Consider the following 26509-nt stretch of genomic DNA (forward strand, 5'->3'; position numbering starts at 1 on the left):
ATCTGTTGCGCTGAGACTGCTGTAATAGTGACCCATGCTATAAATTATAAAATATATATCATCATATTATGATATTAAATATTAGATTAAAGCATTTGCCTCCCCTGAGTTTATACCTAATCTGCCACCGACAGAGAATTTAAACCCCTCCCATCCCCATCCGCAGGTAGATGGTCAAGTGTAGCAGGTGACACAGCAGACAATTTGGGGAGGGCTAGGGACTGGAAGACAAGACCCTGTCCTTCCTCCCAGAGAAACCCCCAGACATCCCACATCCCACCTCCCCAGTTTACAGCTAGAGAAACTTAGGTGCAGAGAGAGGAAGTGATGTCCCTAAGGTCATACAGATTTAAAAAGAAATGAGTTCTAGTTCTGATAGGGAAGCTTGCTCCATGTGACAGGGATGGCTGAGAGATTTGCTTGTGTCTTATTTAAATAAATTAAAGTTAACTAACTAGCTGGGCACAGTGAAATACTTGTTGTTTTAGCAAATTTCGTGGATCTGATCCTGGAATGAATTTTTAGTGCATTTCACCGATCTGATCCTGGAATGACTCGTTCCAGGTAGTGACTAAATTTTATCACCTGTGGAGACACCATTGCTGGCCATTTTGAAATTTTTTAACGTTTATTTATTTATTTTGAGGGACAGGGAGAGCAGAGCAAGAGAATCCCAAGCAGGCCCTGTGCTGTCAACACAGAGCCTGAGGCCGGGCTCCATCTCATGAACTATGAGATCATGACCTGAACTGAAATCAGGAGTCAGAGGTTTAACAAACTGAGCCACACAGGCACCCTGGTCATTTTTTAAAATATACTTTATTTTTTAGAGCAGCTATAGGTTAACAAAAAAACTAAGCAAAAAGTACAGGGTTCCCCTATACTTTCTTCTCCTCTCCGCCATCTTGCACACAATTTTCCCTATCATCCACATCTGTCATTAGGGTGCTACATCTGTTACAGTTGATGAACCAATACTGACACATGATTATAAACCCAAGTCTGTAGTTTACATTAGGGTTCCTGCTCTTTATGTTGCACATTCTACCGGTCTTGGCAAATGGTCATATCCTATGTCCACCATTACGGCATCATACAGAGGATTTTCACTACCCTAAAGATCCCCTGTGTTCCAGTTCTTTGTTTTATGTGCCCTCCCAGTGCCCAGCTCCCCTGACCGTGTAGTGGCTCACACAGGGCACCACGTGACTCCTACCCACACAACAGCACAGAGGCCCCGTTGTATGTGGTCAGCTCTGGGCCCTTGCAGCCTACGGAGCCCCACTCACCATGAAAAGCCTTGGCTCCTGAGGGATGCTCCTGGCTGTAATGGTCCTGAGGCTTTCTTGCTTCTTCTCATCCTCAGTGTATCTTCTGTCAGCTGTCACTGAGCTCTGTCTTTCAATTCTTCTCTCTTTAGAATTCTGATACTCAGTATGGTTGTCGTATACTCTTGAAAAGCTTCAAACTTCTAAGTAAACAAGTACCCATATATGCTTAATGGGAGCATATTTTTAATTAGATATATGCTTATGTTTTCATTCAATACTCTCAAGCATTTGCTATTCTTATGAAAGATTTTCATACTGGGGCACCCGTGTGAGTCAGTCGGTTGAGCGTCCAACTTTCGCTCGGGACGTGATCTCACGGTTCATGAGTTCAAGCCCCACATCAGACTCTCTGCTGTTAGTGCAGAGCCCACTTCAGGTCCTCTGTCTCCCTCTCTGTGCCCATCCCCCACTCTTGCTCTCTTTCTCAAAAATAAATAAAAACATTTAAAAACTACTTTAGGTGTAATAAGTTCAAAATAGGTGGTGAAATTTAATGTCATGCATTTGAAAATCGAGGCTTATTTTCAAAAAGATCAAGTAAATAGCACTCAGGTGCCTATACTTCTCATCAACAGTCACTACCGAGCCATCAATGTCAATATTTATAAATTTACAAGGTCACTGGAAGCTTGGGGGTTTCTTTGGCAAGAGTGGCAGGAGAGGAGGCCATTGCCAGCTGAAACTTCTAGAAAAGCACGTCAACATTTTCTATGGTTTTGAACTCCTTTCCAGGCCTTGATGTTTCACTCTTGAGCTCTAGGCACCCTTGGAAAAGGGCCTGCCCTGAAGACACATCCTTCCAGGGGCCTTTGTTCTAGAAATGCTACCATGACAAAAGTAAGCTGGAAATTTTGTCTTGGGGAGGAGAAACTGAAACAAGTCATCTGGAAGGGAAGAAGGGAAGGGGAGGAGATTGGCCCCATGTGGCAAACCAGTTCTGGACTCTCCTGCGGTGACCAGCTGGTCCACCTCACAGGACTGTCGTGACTATCAGATGAGACATTAGATGTGAATGTGCAGGTTGCAGGTTGTCAAGTGCTGGAAAAATACGAACTATATTCTGCTCAGTGCGTTGTAAGCTCCTTGAAGATCAGGACTGTAATTTTTCCATTCTTAGGCTCCCCTAAAGATTTTCTACATAGCACTAGCCATAAAATTGGCTTTCAAACATTTATGTGTTGACTGAATGGATACATTAGAACAAGAGAGAATCTGCACCCTCTAGATGCAAAGACTTATGCAAGGCTCTTTCCTCACCCTCTCAGGCTCCTAAGGAAGCTTCTAAGGAAGAACAAGATGCGGGAATGGTACTTTTATGAAGACTTTTATGTGGCTCCTCCACACACAACTTTGAGAAGAAACAACCATTTGTCCAGGATGACTTGGATATCCATCTGTCCGAACCCACGGAGTGAACAAGAAGAAAATGGTGAAACCATTCCCGCAATGATGGAGACGAAGTCATGAAGAGGCAGGAATGGTGAGGGAGCAGCAGCCTATGGTCCTACCATCTATAGATGGAGTCTTTAGACAGAGTATCAAAAAAAAAAAAAAAAAAAAAGGGAAAACACTGAGTCACCCTGAGATTACTCCTCAGCTCCTGCTCTTCCTTCACCTTGATTCCTCCAACATTTTTTCTTCATAGCCTAGTAAACAGGATAATGTTTTCTGAAAATTTTTGCCGAGTCTTCGCATTGAGAGAGATATGACCTTGGCAAGATACTCCTCTTTAGTGCCTTCTCAGAGGGCTCTGAGAAAAAGAAGTCAGAAGATATGGGAATAGAATGAACTTGTGGGAGTAGAGTCCCCAATTCATATTTAAGCCTTTTCTTTTAAAGTTTAGTTATTTATTTTGAGAAGGGAGTCGGGGAGGGGCAGAGAGAGAGGGAGAAAGAGAATCCCAAGCAGGCTTCACCTTGTCAGTGCACAGCCCAATGCAGGGCAGGGTTTATGATCCCATAAACCTTAGATCCCACAAAATCTTAACCAGAGCCAAAATCAAAAGTCGGACACTTAACCGACTGAGCCACCCAGGCACCCCTGTACTTAGAGCCTAGATCCTATGATTGTGAATGCAGGGACTGGGACAAAAGGCCCCCACAAAGTCCCCAGGGCAAGTTCTACTGAAGGCAGAGCAGGGGCTTCTAGAGTGAGCCAGAGAAGAGCAGGTGTGTCCCTACCTGCTTCTTTCCAGGCAGCTACCTGGGAACCAAGGACAGTGATACTCAAAACCACAAAGTGCTGGCCTCCTCCCTGATCTCCCTGCTCCCATCTGGTATCAGTGTTTCACATTTGGCTCCCAAGGTCACAGTAGCTCCCAGATTCTCTGACCTGAGCTGTGACAGCTGAGTCCCCCTTAGGTGGAAAGAACAGGAACCAACTTACTCTGGACTCACATCTCACCCTCTGAAACTTCTAAGGAGATGTCACACATATCAGGCTCAGGAAAAAGACTGCTCAGGGTCACAGTGTGCTAATGTGGTGTTCGTTACTAAAATTTCCTAGAGAGACCCATTTACATCTTAAACTGCGCAGTTAGGCTGGAAATCCTGAAAGGAAATAAAAACTGAGCAAGCCACTGAAGGGGGGCTTGGTCTCTGTGCACTAATTCCAGTGTATGGCTGGGACTCAAAGCAATGCTTTGGATGTATCAAGTATATCCAGATTTAGTACAGATTTCTGCCATTATTGGACTCAAACTTGGCTTCCCAAATGTTGATTCCTGAATCCTACTACATATCTTTGAGTTCTGGAACCTGCTTGCCATTTGGAGAGAACTTTGGTCCCTCCTCTCAACTCCTGCCACCATCCACTGAACACCTGAAGAGTTGTGCATGACTGGGTTTGCATGTGTATACTTGCTACAGCTTTCAAGACCTTTGATTCCACAAAGCAAGGCCACAGAAAATTATCAATGAATTCATTACAACAATAGGGCAAATCATTATTCCTATAAGAAGTTTCCTTTCATTGAACAGAAACTGTGATTGCTCTGCACTGAATCTGCTTGCATTCTCCTGAATCCTGAGTGTAATTTCCCCATGTTCTCCTAAAATAGACCTTGTCTTTTTCAATATGCATCCCCCCTCCCAGCCCAGCATCCCCTATATAGGTGCACGCAAAGGGACCCTCATTTGAAGCATAACTAATTGATCAACTGTTTGTGGATTGTGATCCACCTTGTCACAAACCTAACCTTTAAGATCATCCCAGTAGCCTCATGTTGCCAAGAAGTTCCCAACTAGCTTGATTGCTACTGAGCAGACCTTTCAGCTCCACAGAGAGGAGTCACCAACTGATACCAAACTGGGTACCTCTGAAGCCCCTAGTAAATATGTTTGGTGCATGGGTGTATGGGTGCATGGATGCATGCATGGATCCATGCATGGATGGTTCATGCACTTGGTCAGACCCACCAAGACAACATACCTGGGCAGTCTGTCTTTAATACATTTTTCTGAGAAGTTTTATAAGGCCAGAATATTAGAAGCTCAGAGTTTGAAAGAGTCTCTGAGTTCATCTATTCCAATCCTCTGTCTGATATAGGAATCTTCTTGACAACCTCTTATTTCTTGAAAAGTCCTTCAGTATCATTAACATCAAGGAGGGTGGCAGGATCTCCCAGGTAGCTTTGGGGAAAAGTTCAATAGTTGGGCTTCACATTCAGTATGTCTAAGGTTAGTGTTGGGGTAGTTATGGTGATTCTAATGGGCAGGCAGTTTTGAAACACACTGGTAGGGAATTCAGCCAGAAGCTGCCATGTGTGCACACAAATGAATAAATCCTCTCCTCCACTCTCAATGTTTCCATATCTCAATGGAAAGGATTATTCTAAGATTCTTGTACCCCCCTTTGCTTTTGCCAAGTGGAGAATGCTTCTTATTCCTGTACCCCACACCCCATTCCCATCAGAAATAAACTTATCATCCTCGGCTGTCTTCTACCTTCAGATCCAGTTGCTAGGCATTCAAGGCTTCTTCTTGGAGGGAAGTATGGAAATGGATTAAGTTGCCCCATCAATTCTCTTTCCTAATAAGACGAATTGAATCAGCCAGGGAGGTGCCCCCTCTGATCACTGCAGGAACAGAGTGAATAACCACGTACTCTTCCTGAGACACCTGCAATTGTCTTCCCACCGTGCTCTGGCAGATGTTGGCAAGTGCCCCTTCCCTGTCATCCTATCAGGCCCCCTCAAGTCTCATTTCCCTCAAAGCCCTCCTTGGCCACAGCATCCACCCACTGTGCTCTCACCCTTTTCTGAAAGTCATTAGCATTTCCTTCACATCCTGGTAATTTAGCTCTTCTCCCACAGTGCTTTGTATTGAGCAAGGTTTTCCTCTACTCAGTTATACTGTAAGCTCTTCGAGGATGTTTGTTCTGTTTTTTATTCCTGGAACTCCTTCCTTTCTTCTCTCTTGCACAGAGAAGATTCCCAGTATCTGCTGATTGTTTCACAGGTACTTCCCTTCTCTACATCTTGCAACCAAGAAAGGAAATATGGGGTTATCAATTAGCAAGTGTTCCTGAATGATCTGTATTTCAATTCTGAAACTTTACTATTCCTTCAATTCGCTAAGATGTGGTACTCTAGTTATGAATCATTCTGTTGCCGTTATTAAAGAAAGCTGTCTTATATGGCCTAGATCATCTACCTAACTTGGGGAGATAGCACGCCGTATCCTGGAGACACATCCTGGGTAAAGGCCTGTATTTACTAGAGAAATTGCTATTTGCACTTTCTTACCCAGTCCTGGTTCTTGTCACCTTTGCTCTAACATGTTGTGTGGGTTTGTACATCTAGCAAAGTCCTTAGGAGGTCTGGGTCTGGGGTCAGACTTCCCAGATTCAAATCCAACCCCTTCCACACACTGGCTGTACATCTTTGGGCACGTTACTCAAACCACATGCATGAGTTTCCTCATGTGTGTAAAAGGAGGTAACAGCATCTCCTCAAAGAGTTATGAAGACGGAATGAGTTGTTACAAGTAAAGCCCTTAGTAAGCTCTCAAGAAGTGTTGGTCATTGCTGGAGAAGCAGTCTAGGGAAACACATGGCCTTATCCTAGCTCTCCCATTTATCTGCTTTGTGACTTTGATTTTTAATTTTTTTAAATGTTTGTTTATTTCTGAGAAAAATAGAGAAGGAGAGAGACAGAGCACAAGCAGGGGAGGGGCAGAGAGGGAGAGAGAGAGGGAGACACAGAATCTGAAGCAGGCTCCAGGCTCTGAGCTGTCAGCACAGAGCCCACTACAAGGCTCAAACTCATGGACCATGAGATCATGACCTGAGCTGAAGTCAGAGACTTAACCAACTGAGCCACCCAGGCTCTCCCTTATCTGCTTTGTGACTTTGGACATATGAACCCATGATTGCCATTTCACCATCTATACAATCAAAATATTGATAATGCCTGGTGGAACTATCTCACAGGGTTGCAGTGAGATTCAAATGAGCTAATACATATCAAAATATCTTATAAACTATCAAAACTTACACAAACGTAGGATAACAAATGGCATCTCTTTTGCCTGCACCTGTATGATTGTACATCCTATTATGCTTTGTGTGATACCTTCTTGTTTCTGCCTCCTCCATTAGCTTGTGAGCTCCCTGAGGCAGAGACCACACCTTGCTCTCTCATCTATCAACCATGAAGTCCAGCCTGACACCAACATGCATTCAGTGAATGGAAAATTGGAAGAGGAGCAGTCTCCTTGTGGGTTTATTTTTCTGATATGTGTTCCAGAAGTTTGCTCCCCATTGGACCGCAGGTGCTGCCACTATCGCCTCACATCAAATGTAGCTTCCCAGAGGGCACACCTGTGAGCAGGGTCTGCAGGGAAGTGTCCAGTGTCCAGTGTCCAGGAGCCAGGCACCCAGGAGACACTAACTGCAAGGACACCCTGTCCACTCTGCTCCTGATACCTTTCTGGGTTCCAATCCCCTGTGCTCAGTCCCCAGTCTTCCCAGCTTCATGAGGTCTCTGATTTAGTCTGTGTATTGTTGGAGGGAACATAATACCAGTTTAGTTGCCCTTAGGCAGTCCAAACCAGGAAAACTGAGAAATCAAACCTCAGAATTTCATAGAGTAGTGGTGACCTCAAGGCCTGGTTTCCTTTCTTCCTATTTTGAAATCTTCCCAAGGTGGCAAGTTTGGTTTTTGCACCTCTGTTCCCAGCTCCCATATCTTCATGAGGAGGGGTCTCAGAGGGTGCCCTCTGACTGATGGTTTCCTGTATTATTTTTGCAACTTCAAAACACCCACCTGGTGCTGTGCAGGGAGAAAGCCCCAGATACATAGCTGCTGATTGGAATTAAAAGGACGGAGAAAACCAAAATGAGTAGACTCAATGGGAGATTAATTGCATAGGAGTCTGTTGACTGCATGACTGAAGCTGGATTTTTTTCGGAACCGCTGACTGCCTTCACATTTCCTGGTGGAAGTGGGGCAGGTCAACAGACAACCCAGAGTCGTAGATAACTTTTGCCCACACATCATTCACTTTTTGGAGCGTTGGCTTGAAATTGAGGGGTGTGTGTGTGTGTGTGTGTGTCTGGAACGACGTGCCTTCCGTGAGCCTCCGAGGTCTCTGCCTTCTCTTCCAATGGGCTGGTTACAACACAGAGGATGTGGACAGTGGAGTTTTTCCTGTTTGATGTCACACATCTACCCTTTAAAAATCCGAGGGAAAAAAGGAGGGAATCCAGCCTAGGATCCTCACGCCAGATACCCACAAAGAAGAGGAGAAAAAGACCAGGGAGTCAGGGAGGCAGTGTCAGGTTTCAAACTCTAGTCAGCCATTCAGAGCTCCGTGATGTCAGGGACCCGCCTTGGGCTCCTGGTCTCTGTCCTGTGCTGGGTAGTCAGAGCCTATCCTAACACCTCCCCGCTGCTGGGCTCCAGCTGGGGTGGCCTGACCCACCTGTACACGGCCACAGCCAGGAACAGCTACCACCTGCAGATACACAAGGACGGCCATGTGGATGGCACACCCCATCAGACCATCTACAGTGAGTAGGGGTTTCATCTGTGCTGGAAAGAAGGGGGAGCTCCTCTGTCCACCCACCTCCAAGGGGCCTGGGGAGGTCTTGGGCTAGACCAGAGGACTAATCCAGCCTCCTAGCTTCTTGCCTAGAATCTACGTGTGTGTGTGTGTGTGTGTGTGTGTGTGTGTGTGTGTGTGTGTGTTTAAACCTGGGGAGAAGATTCTGCCACCTCCCCAATTAGTGTTTACTTGTTTCTCCCAATAATTTACTTTTTTTTGAGAAAGAGAGAGGGTGCAAGTGAGCAAGGGGCAAGGGGGGTGGGGGGAGAGAAAATCCCATAAGGCGCAAAGAGAGAGAGAGAGAGAGAAGAGGGGCTCATGCTCACCCAAAGTGGGACTCGAACTCACAAAACCGTGAGATCATGACCTGAGCCAAAGTCAGATGCATAACCAACTGAGGCACCCAGGCACCCATAAATAATGTCTTAACTATAATCCCTCTTCCCACAAGGGCAGCTACTCTTGCTTTGTCCTACCCAAAGAGTCCAAAAGTGTACAGAAAGAAAGGCAACAAAGTGGAGAGGGAAAAAGCCAGACAGGCCATTGACATCGAGTTTGGCTCATAAACTTTGGACAGGGCTAACAACAGAGGTTGTCAAGAAGATTCTTGTATCAGACCAAGGATTGGAATAGAGGAACCCAGGGGTTCTTTCCAATTCTGAGCTTCTAATAGTCAGGCCTTATAAAACTTCTCAGAAAAATGTATTAAAGACAGACTGCCCAGGTATGTTGTCTTGGTGGGTCTGACCAAGTGCATGAACCATCCATCCATCCATGCACCCATGCACCCATGCACCAAACATATTTACTAGGGGCTTCAGAGGTACCCAGTTTGGTATCAGTTGGTGACTCCTCTCTGTGGAGCTGAAAGGTCTGCTCAGTAGCAATCAAGCTAGTTGGGAACTTCTTGGCAACATGAGGCTACTGGGATGATCTTAAAGGTTAGGTTTGTGACAAGGTGGATCACAATCCACAAACAGTTGATCAATTAGTTATGCTTCAAATGAGGGTCCCTTTGCGTGCACCTATATAGGGGATGCTGGGCTGGGAGGGGGGATGCATATTGAAAAAGACAAGGTCTATTTTAGGAGAACATGGGGAAATTACACTCAGGATTCAGGAGAATGCAAGCAGATTCAGTGCAGAGCAATTACAGTTTCTGTTCAATGAAAGGAAACTTTAAAAAAAATTTTTTTAAACGTTTATTTATTATTGAGAGACAGAGAGAGACAGAGCATGAGCATGGGAGAGGCAGAGAAAGGAGGAGACACAGAATCCGAAGCAGGCTCCAGGCTCTGAGCTGTCAGCACAGAGCCCGACACGGGGCTCGAACTCACAAACCGCGAGATCATGACCTGAGCCGAAGTCGGACGCTCAACCAACCGACTGAGCCACCCAGGCGCCCCAGTGAAAGGAAACTTCTTATAGGAATAATTATTTGCCCTATTGTTGTAATGAATTCATCAATAATTTTGCTCTGGCCTTGCTTTGTGGAATCAAAGGTCTTGAAAGCTGTAGCAAGATACATGCACATGCAAAGCCAGCTGGGCACACCTCTTCAGGTGCTCAGTAGAGATGAAAGGAGGGATCAAAGTTCTCTCCACATAGCAGGCAGGTTCCAGAACTCAAGGATATGTAGTAGGATTCAGGAGTCAACATTTGGGAAGCCAAGTTTGAGTCCAATAATGGCAGAAATCTGAATAAATCTGGATACACTTGATGTGTATTCATTTTTTTTGATGTGTACTCATTTTTTTTGCTCGTTTTTTTTTCAATGGATATTTAACAGAATCTTTCACTGAAGGGAACCCCAAAAACATGTCCTTTGGAGCATGACATGGAGTAGACAGTGTTCACCGGCTGTGGTGAGCCATGTGAGGTACAGTGTGTGTTGCTCAGCCTATGTCATGAAGCAGACAGCCTGAGTTGTAGAACTCAGCCCCAGAGAAGGCACTGATACTAGTTGGGAATGAATTAAAATGACTGGGAAGAAGCAAAATGAATGGAACTGATTTCAGATTTTTTTTAAAAATAGAAATTGGTTTTTGTTTTGCTAGATGTAGATGGTGTCTAAGCATGTGTCTCTAGAAATTGACACAAAGCTGCGTGGGGGCGGGGGGTCAGGGGGGTGGGAGGGAGACTTACTTTTCCCAGTTTATATAACTCTCTGTACTATTCAAATCAGTTACTGTGTGTATTATAAAAATAAATGTAGACACTAAGATCAAAAGTAACTTAAAAAGTTAAGGGGAAACACTGAGACATGCAGATAGGTAGCACAGGTAATTCACAGACTGGTGAAGGATTTGCTTTCACCCTGCTGGAAGGTGTGTGGTGTTTCCCCCTCCTAATTATTACATATTTCTGGTGAAATCTGATTCATTTGATTATTGTGCTTTAGTAAATTCCTGATTAATAGTTGAGTGTCCAACCCATCTTTGAGTTGCTGGTCATCGTGAAATTACCTGCCCTATAAGATTCTATAACTTCCCTTGGGACTCACAGCACTGATGTCAGGGAGACTCTCTGACCTCTATGTCTCCTGTCCCACTAAGAAGAGGGCCACCTTCTCACTCCTCACCAGCCTTGCTTCGTAGAAACAGCAGAAGAGATGCTTAGTACCCCTGGTTAATATCACTCCAGAACTCCTGGTATATTTCCTTCTTCCGTCTTCCCCACTGGCACTTTTCTTTACCCAAAGCTGAATTATCCTCGGGCTCTTTATTTATTTATTATTATTATTATTTTTTAAGTTTATTTATTTTTGAGACAGAGAGAGAGACAGAGCATGAACGGGGGAGGGTCAGAGAGAGAGGGAGACACAGAATCGGAAGCAGGCTCCAGGCTCTGAGCCATCAGCCCAGAGCCCAACGCGGGGCTTGAGCTCACGGACCACAAGATCGTGACCTGAGCCGAAGTCGGACGTTCAACCGACTGAGCCACCCAGGCGCCCCATCCTCGGGCTCTTTAAACTTACAAACTCTTCTCTTTCTTTTGGGGAGCTCGAAGCACTTTGCATCTATCATCTCATTTATCATTTACTGGCTATGAGAATAGAACAGAGCCAATAATTTTCTACTTATAGAGCAGAGTGGAGGCAAGTGGCAGTAGTAAAATTACTAGCATTTAGAAATGTTTTTATTGTGGATAAGAATATTATCTCATGACATCCTCAAGATGACCAAATGAGATAAATGAATTCCCTACATATGAAAAACAAAGGTTAAAGAACTACACTGGCTTAAGTTCACCTTGAGGACACCCTGACCCCAACCCCATGCTTCTTCCACATGCCAGTCCATTGATCCCACCTGGCTGCAACAGGTAGTGGTTCCACTAGCCAGTGATTTGTGCCTTCCTTCTGCCAAATTCTGCTCTAGAATCTGTGCAGCCTGTGAAAACCTGCTTTCTGAATGGGCAAAGGGAAGGCAATCTGTCTCTAACATTTTCTGCACTTTCTCGCTAGCTCATGTTGGTTTGATTCAAGTCTGTGCATCCTTTGTGGTGGTTGCTTGCTGTTCCCCTGCAGGCGGTTTCCTACTAGGACCAGCCCTGGAGCTCAGGAGCACAGGTGGCATGCACACTGCCCCCACTGCCCCCAGCATGAAGCCCTCGTGGCTGCCAGAGCTCCCGAGTGTCATAAATGGTAGACCAGCACATGCCACGTAATGCCTGCCATTTCCCAACGCTTTTTGAAGAAAGTCCCTTTTCCAACCATGATAGCATTTGATTCTGACTGGAACCCCACAAAGTAGGCAGGACCACTACTATTATTCTCTTTACCCAACTGAGCAACCCAAGGCTAGAGCAATGACTTGTCCAAGACTACCAAGTCAGTAAGTAGCATAGGTGGGACCAGAATCCAGGTACCCCCGTTCCTGGGTCAGCGACCCTGCCCGGACACACTCAGGGGCAGCGTGACTTGGGGTTCCCATGGGTCACAGCATGTGTCTGGCACTTGGTTTCATCTTCTCAGGCTTGTGATGATTCCTGTTGGAGGCAAGCTGCAGGGTCATGGAAAGAGGATGTTAGAGTCACCATCCTGTGCTTGAATCCTGCCCTTAGTTCCCTTTTCACATAAATTGGGATGCTGCTACAAACCATGTTAATGCTAACATCAACAACATCATAGTTGTTCTGAGAATTTAAAATATGTAGAGTACCTAAAAAGTGCAACACTAAGTCTATTTTTTTCCCAAAGTGGGTGGGGCAAAAGCTTATATTTTACACATTCCTTTTGTTTCCCTCAGGGCTTGCCATAGAGTTAGCCATATATTTGAGACACATAGGCAGTCCTTGTTATGGAGCAATTTAAATACCCCTGGCACTTCCCATACCCCACCCCGCTTCCAGAAACTTCCCTCAAGGCTAACCCTTAGCAAAGCTTGAAAACAAATTAACATTTCTCCTCAACCATCTTGCTTTCTCTTTTTTCTGGGCTTGCTCCTGCCCTCTTTCCTTCTGTCCCACATCATTCTAATTTCTGTCCACATGAGGCTCTATACTCAGCTAGTGTCTAAGTATTGTTTGCTACTCTCCTCAGAAGTCTCTGTATTGAGCCGACACAGGGTAAGAGGGGGAGACATAGGTGTAAGTCATCCCATGAGGCTCCACCACTTACTGGGCACAGGTGCTGGACATTTACAATATCTCCACATGACATTTCTGAAAAAGAAACTTGAATACCTGCCTGGGGGCTGTGAGGCCAAAGGAGAACCATATGGGAATTCTGCAGTAGGCAAATGCAAGTGACCCCAAAGACTTAAAGAAATGATTTCTAAGCAGAAGATGTCAGGTAATTAAAAAGCATTTGGGGTGGAAGTCTTGTTGAATTGTACTCTTGCCACAAAACAGAAAGCTTTAGATCATACTTAATCAGTCCTTGCTACAATGCATCGCAAATGGTTAAAATTGCAAGTCCCAATGAGGGCAGGGCGTCATCAGTTATTGAAAACATAGGTAGTACATGTGGATGTCAAGCTCTTGTTGGAGCCTGGTTGTTGAGTGGGGGCATGGAAAGACCATGAAGGACAGCACTGGAGGGGACACCACCAAATAAGAAAAGGACACAGAACAGCAATGAAGATCCAAGAAGAAATCACATTCATCCGTGGTATCTATTCGACATAGAAAGATAAACCCTCGGCTCCTAAACAGCTCACTCATAGGGAAGCACTTAGTAAACATGGCTAAGGCAAGGTGAATGAAATGCATGCTGTAATAAAGGTGTGGGCATTAGTTCTGATTAGGGAGACTAGGAAAGTCTTCATAGAAAGTGACATCTGAGCTTGGCCTTGAAAGATGAATGACTTCAATAAGCAGAGAAGGGAGGGACAGATCGGTTCTAATACAGTTCTTGACACATAATGGGTGCTGGGTGATGTGTCACTGACTACTGTATACTTTCCTGGGTGGAGCTCAGGCTCTACATGCAAGCCAGATCCTTGAAAGACATCGCAGCATAGACTTAAAAATTACAAAAGCCCAGAAGGCATGGGAGAATGTGATGACCACCACAAACATTAAGAGGTATTAACCAGGCAATGGGGAAAATAAAGAAACATGTGTCCAGCACAGGAGTTTGGAGTGCTCTGTACAGACAAGAGGAGAAAGTAGGAAGCAAAGAGTGGGGGCGGGTAGTTTGGAGGGGAGAATCCAAAGAAACGAAGGTGAACAAGTAAGTGCAAGAGGAGTGAAGTGAAAGGAAATCATCACCACCCTTAAAATCAATCAAGGGAGGGGCACCTGGGTGGTTCAGTTGGTTGAGCATCTGGCTGTTGGTTTTGACTCAGATCATGACCTCATGGTTCATGGGTTTGAGCTGCATTGAGCTCTATGCTGACAGTGTACAGCCTGCTTGGGATTCTCTCTCACTCGCTTCCTCTCACACACATGTGCATGTCTTCTCTCTCTCTCTCTCTCTCTCTCTCAAAATAAATTTTTAAAAAATTAAAGTCAATCAAGGGAGATTTCATGGAGGTGGGTTTTCAAGAAGTGCCTGGAGATAGGAATTGGATGTGCAGCCAGGTTTCGACCTGGATGGTTTTCTCCACAGGTGCCCTGATGATCAGATCGGAGGATGCCGGCTTTGTGGTGATAACAGGTGTGATGAGTCAGAGGTACCTCTGTATGGACTTCAGAGGCAATATCTTTGGATCGGTGAGTTTCTTTTTGTGCTGGTCGCCATTTAGAGATAATTCATTTCTTCACCAGAACATAAAATCTTACAGCTTAAAGATTCCATTTTTAGTGCTTGGTGATATTGCCACCGAGTGATGTAGTCAATCTAAGTAGGAGGTGCTCAGGTTTATACACGGGGGTTTGAACCCAGATAGTCTGGTTCTGGAGCCCGGGCTCTTGGCCTCTAGAGTGACTGCCTGTTGGCACCCACTTTTGTACCTTCACAGCACCTTGTGCGTAGTGAGAAGCCTACTCTAGTGAGAAGCCATTGGCGTCTTCCCGATTCTTTCACTAGACCTTCTTGACCTTAGGCCGGTCCCCTCTCTTCTCTGAATGTCAGTTTCCTCACCTGGAAAAAGTGAAGTGGGATCTCTCTGCAGTTAAAGATCTCTCATTAAGGATCTCTGTCTTCCCCAACTGTGGTTGCTGGTGGGTCAGATCGGCAAGCAAAGGATTTCCCAAACTACCGGTTGCAGGCATATTCCAAAGGGTTTTGATATCATACAATGGTAGGACCGCTCATCTCCGGAGCCTCTTACCACCAGACAGACCCGCCAGAAATACCATGATGGCAATGACTTTCTGTTGTGCTCGCTGCTATGTCCCAGCACCTACAACACTATCTGACCCGGAGTAGACAACTCTCTGTGGGACAAATAGAGGCACCGACTTAAAATATCTGCTGACCACATTTAGACCTACTGATAGTCCTCATCTGCTAAAACACTCCATGGAGTTAGGGGATTCAATGAAATCGTGTGTGAACGCCCTAGCAGGCATTCGGTGAAGGCCTGTACTAAGTTAGTGGCAGAGCCGGGGCTCAAACCTAGGTCATCGGTGGCCAGAGTTCACCCAATCTCGGATAGGAGTGCCCTCCCTTATGTTTGGCCCTACAAACTCCAGCCCCCTCCTTTCTCCAGGTAAGGAGGCAGACCCAAGCCAACTTTCAGCCGAAAGAGGGTTGAGAGGCAGAGGCCCAAGTGGCCTCCAAGTTGGCCCTGCCTCCAGAAACGGGCCCAAAGTGCTGCCCGCTGTGGCCAGCCCAGCCCCAGGGACCCCGTGCAGGCCCCGCAGACCAGGGCCACCGCTTCCCCCGCCCAAGGGAACGAGGGGTTCAAGACGCCTCCCAGACCGAGCCCCCGGAGGCCGGGCGGGCCTCACCGCTCTCGCTTTGCCCCTCCAGCACCTCTTCAGCCCCGAGAGCTGCAGGTTCCGACAGCGGACGCTGGAAAACGGCTACGACGTGTACCACTCCCCGCAGCACCGCTTCCTCGTCAGCCTGGGCCCGGCCAAGAGGGCCTTCCTGCCGGGCACCAACCCGCCGCCTTACTCCCAGTTCCTGTCGCGGAGGAACGAGATCCCCCTCGTCCACTTCAACACCCCGCGGCCGCGGCGCCACACCCGCAGCGCCGAGGACGCCGAGCGCGACCCGCTGAACGTGCTGAAGCCCAGGCCCCGCATGACCCCCGCGCCGGCCTCCTGCTCCCAGGAGCTCCCAAGCGCCGAGGACAGCGGCGTGGTGGCCAGCGACCCTTTAGGGGTGCTCAGGGGCAACAGGGTGAACGCGCACGCCGGGGGGATGGGCGTGGAGAGGTGCCGCCCCTTCCCCAAGTTCAGCTAGGGAGACCAGGAGCGGAAGCCGTGGCCGAGCCGTCCTTGCGAAAGCCGCACGGCCTCCGGCCTCCGGTGGGACCTGGGCCCTCTGCGGTCCCGGAGCGGGAGGGTGGGGTGAGGTGTGCGGGAGCCTGTTTCTCTCTCCGACCACCAGGAGGGCCCCGGGAATGCGCCTTTGAGGCCCGAGTGGTGGCGGTTTCACTGCCTTCCCCACCCCACCCACACCACCTTTCTGAACTTAGAAGCCCAGAAAGAGAAACTAGAAGTTTCGCCCTCATTAAGGAGGGAGGGATTCATTCATTCCCACCACCCTGCCCCAACCAGGCTGGGCAGTTTCTCTCCCCTGTGCCTCTCTTCCTCGTCAGTCTAGCATTAAAAACCAAGCAATGGCTTCCTGAGCTCACTGCTGCCAAGGTGACAGGAAGAGCGAGTACCAGTTAGCTTCTCCACTGCTCCTTACATTCAGGTTACCTGCCTGGGCCCTGCTGGCATTTGAGTTTGCAACGCTGACCTAGGGCACTAACGGAGGAACTGGGCAAACGGCTAACAATCCTAATCTCAGGCCTTCGCCCTTCCTTAGAGCATCTCTGGAAAAGAGCTGTCAAAAAGGTTGGTAGCAGGCTGGTGGAAATGGAACTAGAATGCTCGGAGAACTGAGGCAAGAAATCAGGCTAGGAAATTCAACCTCCCTACGGGGCAGGGACCCCTTGCCACATTCTTTCCCCTTCTATGCAGCCAGAGCCTGGGGGCCCTGCCTGTTCCCAAGCGGTCTGTGATACAGCCCTATGGACCCCATCTTTGGCATTAGTGAATGTGGCCTGAGGAAGCGCTTTGGCATGGGCTCCTGAAAATCTCCCCTGCTAGGAAATAAAAATAAATATTTTAAATGGAAATAAACTGAAACTCCCCTAAGAGGCATGCGATGAAGCCTACTTCCAGGTCGAGTAGTACCGCATTTGGGATGACTTACAAAACTGTAGTAACACGAGGGGGCCTTGGGACAACGGGACCGCTCTGGGTTGGGCTTTCTGTGGACTGGCAGGCTGTGTCCTTATGTCTAAGGGAAGGGGTATCAAGGGCTCAGGGGGAAAGAAGTCCAGTAATCAGGGGACTCATGTGTAGGCATTCCACAAAGACCAAGCTGCCAGCTCTTCACTATACTCTCTTCACAGCTCTGCAGCAGTGGCTAGAGTTAGCTAAAACTGCCGGGCTGGCAGGAGTCCACTCGGAGTCTTTGTCCACTTGCAAATCCTGGGGGCATTACCTGAAGATGGTTCTCAGTCCTGGGAAAACCAAACCTCACTTACCAAACAGCCGAGGCGCCAGACAGGTGGCCCTGACGGCTCAGCCTCCCCCTACACGGCCTTACCACCTGCTTCACAAGGGGGCCCCAAGTTCCTACCTCTGTTCCTCTCAACCTACAGAGCAGGATGCTAACAAGCAGAGGAGATTTAAACAAGTTTCTTCCCACTTTGTTTTCTTTCCACTGCCATCATGCACCCAGCCTTAGAAATTGATCCGTTATTTTACTTATGAAACATTGGACCACTGTTTTCACCTGAACTTGAAGGACTAGTGCCCATTCTGAAACACTAAAACTATATATACTACTATATAGCAGTGCATGGCAAATATTTTCTCGATAGTTTTCATTTCCTTTCATTCATATTATACTATATAAAAGCTATTGGAAGCTCCCCAATACTGACTAGATGTAAAATCTCAAAAGGACTTTGGTAGAAAATTGGTTGTGATCTTATAAACCCAATACCATTTATTAGGGGTTTTTCCTTTGGTAGGAGCCAAGGCAGTCCCCATAAATTTCTATGTTCCTTAGCATGTGGCAATATTTATTTATTTATTTGGAAATTTTGCCTATCGCTCGATATTTATAGATATTTATAAAAGTGTAACCCCACCTCTTTTCTTTCTTCTGTTTAAAAGAAAAATAAAATTTATCTCAGCTTCTCTTAGCTTTTCCTTTCTGTATTACTACATGAAAGCATGTCGGAATATGATAACGAAAGGGATTATGGGAGGGCAGCATTGTGAAAATCCAGATACAGCAATATTGAATTGGAAAAGAGTATCAGAGTTTTAAAATATTCAGTCCTTGCTATTCATAAATGGACTCAGCAGTTTTGGTTAATTCAGACAGAATTACTGAAAACAAGGAAACTTTCCTATCAATATTGAATTTCTGATCACTCTAGCTCTAAAGTGTTTTCTTTAAGGAGAGAATTTTTCACTTGGAAAATACCAACAGACGTAACCACATCAATATCCCAGTGAACCAGCTAGTATGTACTTGACACAGACACAGTGTTCCTGCCCTGAGAGTCCAAGCCATGGACTCTATGTCTTCTCTTTTTGACACTGGTGTCCCCAGAATTTCTTCTTTAGTCTCTATCTGACCAACTACCAAAACAGGAAGCAAAGATGACAATTACACATTTATATCACAATTATATACAAATACACATTTGCATTCTAATTTACCTCAGCTCAAAACTAGTTTTTCCACTGCCTGATGTTAGCCTCTCCCTTGTAACAATTAACACAGAACTTAGTATTTCTGAAATAAAAGGCAGAAGGGGTAAGAGATTCTGTTTCATTTCTGGCCTGAAGGGCTTTAAAATCTGATAACCCAATAAAATGGAACAGTACCAATATAACCATTTTGCAATAAATAGGCCTTCATTCCATTATAGGAGAATTGAACACTGTAGAGAAAAGTTAACATGTGGACATATCCCCTGCACAAACTTGGAAGAGTTCTTTTCTGTGTCCATGAAAGCTCTCCCTAAGGAAAAGGAAATTTAAAGCTTTTAACACAACATAATTAGCGGAGTAAGGATGGGAGAAGGCAAGTGAAGAAATCTGTACATATCACTTTCGTGATACATTATATAATCTGGCTGCTAGAAGCTTCAGAGATCTAAACATAGGCAGGATGCCCAGTATTTAAAGCCCAATCTTTATCTTGTCCACAGAATTATAAATCCTTGCAGGATAAAGATAGCATCATAACCCTCATACGTATTTGTACAGATACTTAATGTTTATACAGAACTTGTATACATCTTAACTAATTAAGATGTAACCACATCTTAACTAATTTAACATGTAACCACATAGCTGCCACTTCCAGCCATCACAGGGTAACTGGTAATGGATGTGCTGTCATGCCAAAACAACTATAAAACAAAATATATGGGGCAATTGTTTCCACATATGGAGTGGCACAAGACTCTGATCTTTGGGAGAAAAGAAACAAGTCCCATGATCATCCCCCTTCTCTGTCCTCGGAACACATGACAGGGAGATGGAACCCAGGCAGGGTGGCACCCGCACTGATCTGAAAAAGCAGCTGGACGCTGGGGGGCAGGGTAGCTGACAAGAGAGAGGTCTGCATGAGCGCTCACTGCAGGTCTCTGGCCAAGGACGGGGCTGCACCTGCGGCAGGGCCAAATTCAGCAAGACCCTACAAAGACCACCTGCCACAGAACTGGGAGATAAGCAGTGAATGATACCAAAGGCCATAAAATGCTGAGAAGTATCAGAAATCCAGCTAGGCCAGGGCACAGGGGATCACTGAGCGCATCACCATTTAACTGAGATGTAGAAAGGCCACATCTTAGAAGGAGTGAGCCCCAGAGAAAAGGACGCACCCTAAAACTAAATTTAAAATGGAATGAAATAGGCCTGCTGTAACAGAGAATTACACCATGCCTGACAAGGCCACAATGGTCTGCTGCTAATTTAAGTGTCTTCCTGTACAAATGAGATGCCATTTAAAGGAAGATGACATAAACCAGACTCCATGCATGGTCTCATCCACACTCTGTGAGAAATAAGGGAAAATGGCCCACAGTCAAGAGAAAATGCAATCACTAGAAAGCACCCCAGATCTTGGAATTAGCAGGTAAGAGCTATTATAAATATGTTTAAGGGTTTTCAAGGAAAGTATATCAAGGAATACATAGATCAGGAATCTCAGGAAATTTTTCAAAAATCTAGAATTGAGGGTGTCTGGGTGGCTCAGTCACTCAAGGCATCCGACGCTTGATTTGGGCTCAGGTCGTGATCTCATGGTTCATGAGTTTAAGCCCTACATTGGGCTCTGTGCTGACAGCATAAAGTCTGCTTAGAATTCTTTCTCTCTCTCAAAATAAATAAACATTAAAAAGATTTTAATATCTAGAATTGAAAAATAATAACAGAAGAGAAAAATGTATTAAATGGGCTTAATAGATTGGAGATCTAAGAATAAATATCCATTTAATATAAACAATTAATATAAATTATCTAATCTGAACAAGAGAAAAAAAGTTTTAACAAATGTCCAGAGTCTCAGCAATCTGTGGGATAGTATCAAACTGCCCAAAACATGTGTAAGTGGAGTCCCAGAAGGACAGTAGCAGAAAAAGTTTAAGAAATATTTGAAGATATAGTAGCCGAAATTTCCCCAAACTGGTGAAAAGTGAATGTACTAATACAAGCTCAGAAAACCTCAAGCAAAATAAACACGAAACCACACTTCCGTGTATCAGTCAGACTGCTGAAAAACAAAGATAAAATCTTGAAAGCTGTTGCAGATTTTACATACAGGTAAACAGCTAGAAGTATGTATATGTACATGTATATATGGTATACTTCTTTCCCTTGGTTTCTTTACCACTTAAAGCAAAAATTACAATGTGGTACTATGGGGTTTATGATATAGGAAGATGGGTACATAAGGCAAAATTATCCCAAAATGGGAAGGGTAAACAAAATGGTTGCAGGATGATAGCACTCTATGTGAAATCATCACACAGTATGACCTGTATGGGGTAAGTTATGAATATTGCATACTGTAATTCCCAAAGGAACCACAATAATAATAACGCAAACAAGTATTGGCAAAAAGCCAACGGATATATTAAAAGGGATTACTAAAAAAATATTCAATAATTTCAAAAGGCAGAAAAGGAAGTAGAACAAAAATCATATGGAACCAAAAGAAAAATGACAGTATAAATAAATCCACTCATATCAATAATTACAGCATATAAATAAATAAAAATACCCAACTATGTGTTGTCTATAAAGATGGATGGAAAGGTACTGTATTAGTTTGCTAGGGCCAACATAACAAAATACCATAGACTGGGTGGCTTTAAACAACAGAAATTTATGTTCTCAGAGTTCTGGAGGCCAGAAGTCTGAAATCAAGTCTGGCAGGGCCTCTCACTTTGGCTTAGAAATGGCGGTCTTCTTGCTTGTTGTCCTCACACGGTCCTCTCTCTGTGCACAGCCAACACTTAGTGTCTCTCATTGTCCTCTTCATTTAAGGACACAAGTCAGATTGGCTTAGGGCCCACTCTAAGCCAGTTGGCCTCATTTTAACTTAATCACCTCTTTTACAGGCCCTATGTCTAAATACAGTCACATTCTGAATTATGTGGGACTAGGACTTCAACTTATGAACTTGGGGAGGAGGGAAAGGGGCACAATTCTCTCAGTGAGTAAGCAAGGAGGCAAAGAAATCAGCAAGGATAGAAATATCTGAGCAACACTATTGATGAATCTCATATAATTTACATTCAAAGGCATTAAACCCAACAACTACAGAATACATACTCTTTCCAAGTACATATGAAATGTCCATCAAGATATATGCATGAAATGTCCATCAAGATATATACGCTGAGTCAATAAACAAGTCTCAACTCAAAAATTCAAAATCTTACAGAAAAAGTAAAATGATTGAATAAATAAAAAAAATGAAGAAAAGTCCAGTCTCTCAGGCAAAATTCCAAAAAATTTATGTAAATACTCTGTCCTCAAGGAGGGGGGCATAAACCCCCACTGTGCACACTGACTTTCTCCCAAAGGGTACAGTATGGAAAAGGGGGAAAAAAGCACAACTTCACCATGGAGAAACCTCACAAGCACTATCTCAGCCAGGTGATAAAGGTCAACATCAAAATCAACATCAATAATCAAATGAAGTAAGTAATGTTCATAGTATGTACTCTTGATATGTGATAAAAATAATACTTTGCCTCTGTGTTCTTCTCTCAAAAAACTATAACCCAACTCTAATCATGAGAAAAAAATCAAATTCCTATAGAGTTCTGACAAAACATCCAACTAGTGCTCCTCAAAACTTCCAAGGTGATCAAAAAACCAAGTCTGGGCACCTGGGTGGCTCAGTGGGTAAAGCATCCGACTCTTGGTTTTGGCTCAGGTCACAATCTCTTGGCTTCATGGGTTCAAGCTCCACATTTGGCTTTGCGCTGGCAGCTTGGGATTCTCTCTCCCTCTCTCTCTGCCCTTCCCCCACTCAGGCTGTCTCTCTCTCTCAAAATGAATAAACTTAAAAAAAAAATCACTATTTAAAACAAACAAAAAAAGTTTAATAAACTGTCACAGCTAAGAGGGGCCCCTAAGGAGACATGACAACTAAATGTAACATAGTATGAAATGGGATTGGGAATTCTGGAACAGAAAAAGATACCAGGTAAAAACTAAGGAAATCGATAATGCATCAATAGTGATTCATTAATCGCAACAAGTGTACTATATTAATGTATGATATCAATAATAGAGGAAACTGGGGCGCCTGGGTGGCTTGGTCGGTTAAGCGTCTGACTTCAGCTCAGGTCCCGATCTCACGGTCCGTGAGTTTGAGCCCCGCATCGGGCTCTGTGCTGACAGCTCAGAGCCTGCAGCCTGTTTCAGATTCTGTCTCCCTCTCTCTCTGCCCCTCCCCTGTTCATGCTCTGTCTCTGTCTCAAAAATAAATAAACGTTAAAAAAAAATTAAAAAAAAAATAATAGAGGAAACTGAGCATAACATACATGGAAACTCTTGATATTACTTTTAAATTCTTCTGTAAATCTAGGGGCACCTGGGTGGCTCAGTCGTTTAAGCATCTGACTTTGGCTCAGGTCATGATCCCACAGTTCGTGTGTTCGAGCCTGTGTCGGGCTTTATGTTGACAGCTCAGAGCCTGGAGCCTACTTCGGATTCTGTGTCTCTCTCTCTCTCTCTGTCCCTCCCCTGCTTGTGCTCTGTCTCTCTTTCCCAAAAATAAACATTAAAAAAATAAAAAATAAACTTTTCTGTAAATCTAAAAGTTATTTTAAAAACAAAGTCTATTCACGGGCACCTGGGTGGCTCAGTAGGTTGAGCATCCGACTTCAGCTCAGGTCATGATCTTGCGGTCAGTGAGTTCCAGCCCTGCATCGGGCTCTGTGCTGACAGCTCGGAGCCTGGAGCCTGCTTCAGATTCTGTGTCGCCCATCCTCTCTGCCCCTCCCCTGCTCCCCTTCTGTCAAAAATGAATAAACACTAAAAAAAATTTTTTTTAAAGTCTATTCAAAACATAAGAGACCCTTAAATATGGAGAACAAACAGAGGGTTAGTGGAGGGGTTGTGGGAGGGGGGATGGGCTAAATGGGTAAGGGGCATTAAGAAATCTACTCCTGAAATCATTGTTGCACTATATGCTAACTTGGATGTAAATTTTAAAAAAATAATAAATTAAATGAATACTTCAAAAAAAAAAAAAAACCCAATGTCTATTTAAAAATGTGTATGGAAATACAAAGGACATGAAACAGCAAAAGAAAAGGAAAATAAAGAATCCAAAAATAGACCCACATTTACACGGTCAATTGATTTTTTAACAAACGAGAGCCAAAGCGATTCAGGGAGAAAGGAAAGTCTTCTCCAATGCTGATGGAATAACTGAATATTCGTGTCAAAAACCATCAACCTTAACCCCTTATACAAAAACTAATTCCAGATAGATCAAAGACCTAAACATAAAACAATCTCCACAAGCCAGGGTTAGGCAGAGATTTCTTAGAAAATAGGAAGCCATAACCATAAAACAAACACAATGGTAAATCAGTCTTATGAAAATTCATAACTTCTCATTAAAAATACTACTTAGAAAAAAAATATTATGTGACAAATATAAAAAAGAGTATTATGGATACACAAAAGTATATGCTCACGCACGCACACATATAGCTGACAAAGAACTTGTATCTCTACAATATATAAAGAGCTCAATATCAAAAACACAATTTTAAAAAAACAGACATTTTGCAAAGGAAGCTAGCTATACATATAGGTAATGAGTATGTGACAAAATGCTCCATATCATTAGTGAACAAGAAAATGAAAAATTACCACCTCTGCAAGGTATTACTACATATCCATCATCATGGCTAAAATTGAAGACTGAGGATATCAATGTTGGTGATAATGGAAAGCACCCAGAACTCTCATTACTTCACTGGTGAGCATTAAATGATACAACCACCCTGGAGAAAGGTCAAATTTTTTGTATATTAAGCATACACCCACAACTACCCTCCTAAATGGTTACCCAAAAGGAATGAAGTCATATGTTCAGAAAAGACATGGTTAAAAAAAAAAAAAGTATTCTTAGCAGCTTTCTTATAATGGCCCACAAAGTAGAAGTAATCCAAGTGCTCAACAACAGAATAGACTGTGTATATACGCTGGAATTTAATGTAACAATAACAAGGAAGACAAGATTAGCAATGAGCACACCTGGCATCCAGATTTTGGTTTCTAAATGCCATTTCCGCTAAAAGGAACGAGGCTCTTTGGAGAAGTGGATTCCCAGGACTGGGGCTGGGAAAGAATAATCTGAGTAGAGAGCACCTTGTTATGCCGGAAAGTAAAGACGTGCTTAAAGAATGATGGGAACAGATTAACAGAACACAAGAAGCATCCTGAAAGGATTCCCACAGGACACATCTGGGACAATCTTGAGCACAAAATAACAACAGGACTGGATTCTGAGTCACTGAATATCCCTGAGTTTATAGTGATATAAATAAATAGGTAGGGAAGATGGGAAAGTTCTTTCTTTACTTAAAATACCAACTAATAAATACAGAATCAAAAATGGAGTTAGAAAATAATCAGGTGGAGGGGCACCTGGGTGACTCAGTTAAGCATCCGACTCTTGATTTCAGCTCAGATCATGATCTCAGTTTGTAAACTGAGCCCCATATCCGGCTCTGTGCTGACAGCACAGAGCCTCCTTGGGATTCTCTCTCCCTCTCTCTCTCTGCCCCTCCCCTGCTGGTATATGTGTGTACACATTTTCTCTCTCCCTCTGTCTCTCAAAATAAATAAATAAAGATTTAAAAAAATAATCAGTGGAGACTAACAGAGAGGGTAGAAACTCACGAGGAATCACATAAATAGCAACTTTATGGTGGACAGACTTGGTGATACATCACATATGTCCTGATGAGACTCATCAAGGACACATCCTCTCTAGGGTAATTCCAACAAAAAGCACAACCTGAATCTAATAATGAGAAGTATCAGGAAAAAACAATTTTTTGTGTACACACACACACACATTTTTTTTTTTTTTAATAACAAAGTCAAGAAAGACAAAGAAAGACAAAGAAATGGCTCCAGACCAGAGAGGAATGAAGAGACCTGACAGCTAAATGCAGTACATGGTCCTGGACTGGATGCTGAACTGGGGAAAAATTAGCCATAAGGAACATCAATGGAATAATTAGAAAACTTTAGATATGGTCTATGGATTAGATAATAGACTGTATCCATATCAAATCTCTGTGGCTTTATATGAGAACATCCTTGATCCAGGGAAAACACAAGAGCCTGAGGTCCCACCTTACTCTCAGGTGTCAGGGGGGAACACACACACACACACACACACACACACACAGTGAATGACAAAGCAAATGTGGCAAAATGTAAGCAAGTGGGGAATCTTGGTAAAGGGTATACAGGAATTCCTTGTATTATTCTTGCTACTTTTCTGTAGGTTTGACATATCAAAACCAAAAGGCTACCAAAGCAGATACACATGGACATACATTACTACAATTATTCTCCATTTAGTATAAGGAAACAGCAGCTCAGGCTATTAAGAGACTTGTTCAGCCACAAAACTACTATGAGCCAGGACTAGAACTTGCACACAGGTCTTCTGACCACATACCTTTCCTGTGTCACTGACTGCTCCCATCAGATATTAATCAATCAACAAATGCTCTCCATAATCCTGAGCATAGGCCACAGGGTCACACCACCTCCCCATCCCCTTAGTCCTCCTCTGCCACCACTCTCCCAACTCCCCCTGCAGGTCAAACACGCAAAGCAAGATCCCTCCTCAGGGTCTCTGCACTCTCAACTCCCTGCCTAGGGTGCTCTTCTCCTGGAGACCAGCAGAGCTCACTCACGCCCTTCACAACTCTTGAAAACACCTTAGAAAGCCCCCTCGTACTTACCCTTAATAAAGCAGCATCCTCCCTCCCATCT

At 44.3% G+C, this 26509-nt stretch overlaps 1 protein-coding gene across 1 annotated transcript; it reads left to right on the forward strand.

Annotated features, from left to right (window-relative positions):
• The first annotated feature begins 8053 nt into the window (after positions 1–8053).
• On the forward strand, positions 8054–18130 carry FGF23 (fibroblast growth factor 23). Its single transcript, XM_019464807.2, has 3 exons — positions 8054–8342; positions 14433–14536; positions 15741–18130. Exons 1-3 carry the CDS (start codon positions 8147–8149, stop codon positions 16176–16178), a joined length of 738 nt encoding a protein of 245 aa, XP_019320352.2. The 5' UTR covers positions 8054–8146; the 3' UTR covers positions 16179–18130.
• Positions 18131–26509: the final 8379 nt, after the last annotated feature.

The sequence above is a fragment of the Panthera pardus genome, unplaced genomic scaffold (genome assembly GCF_024362965.1).
Source record: "Panthera pardus isolate Hobbes unplaced genomic scaffold, ASM2436296v1 HiC_scaffold_6, whole genome shotgun sequence".
In the NCBI taxonomy this organism is placed as follows: Eukaryota; Metazoa; Chordata; class Mammalia; order Carnivora; family Felidae; genus Panthera; species Panthera pardus.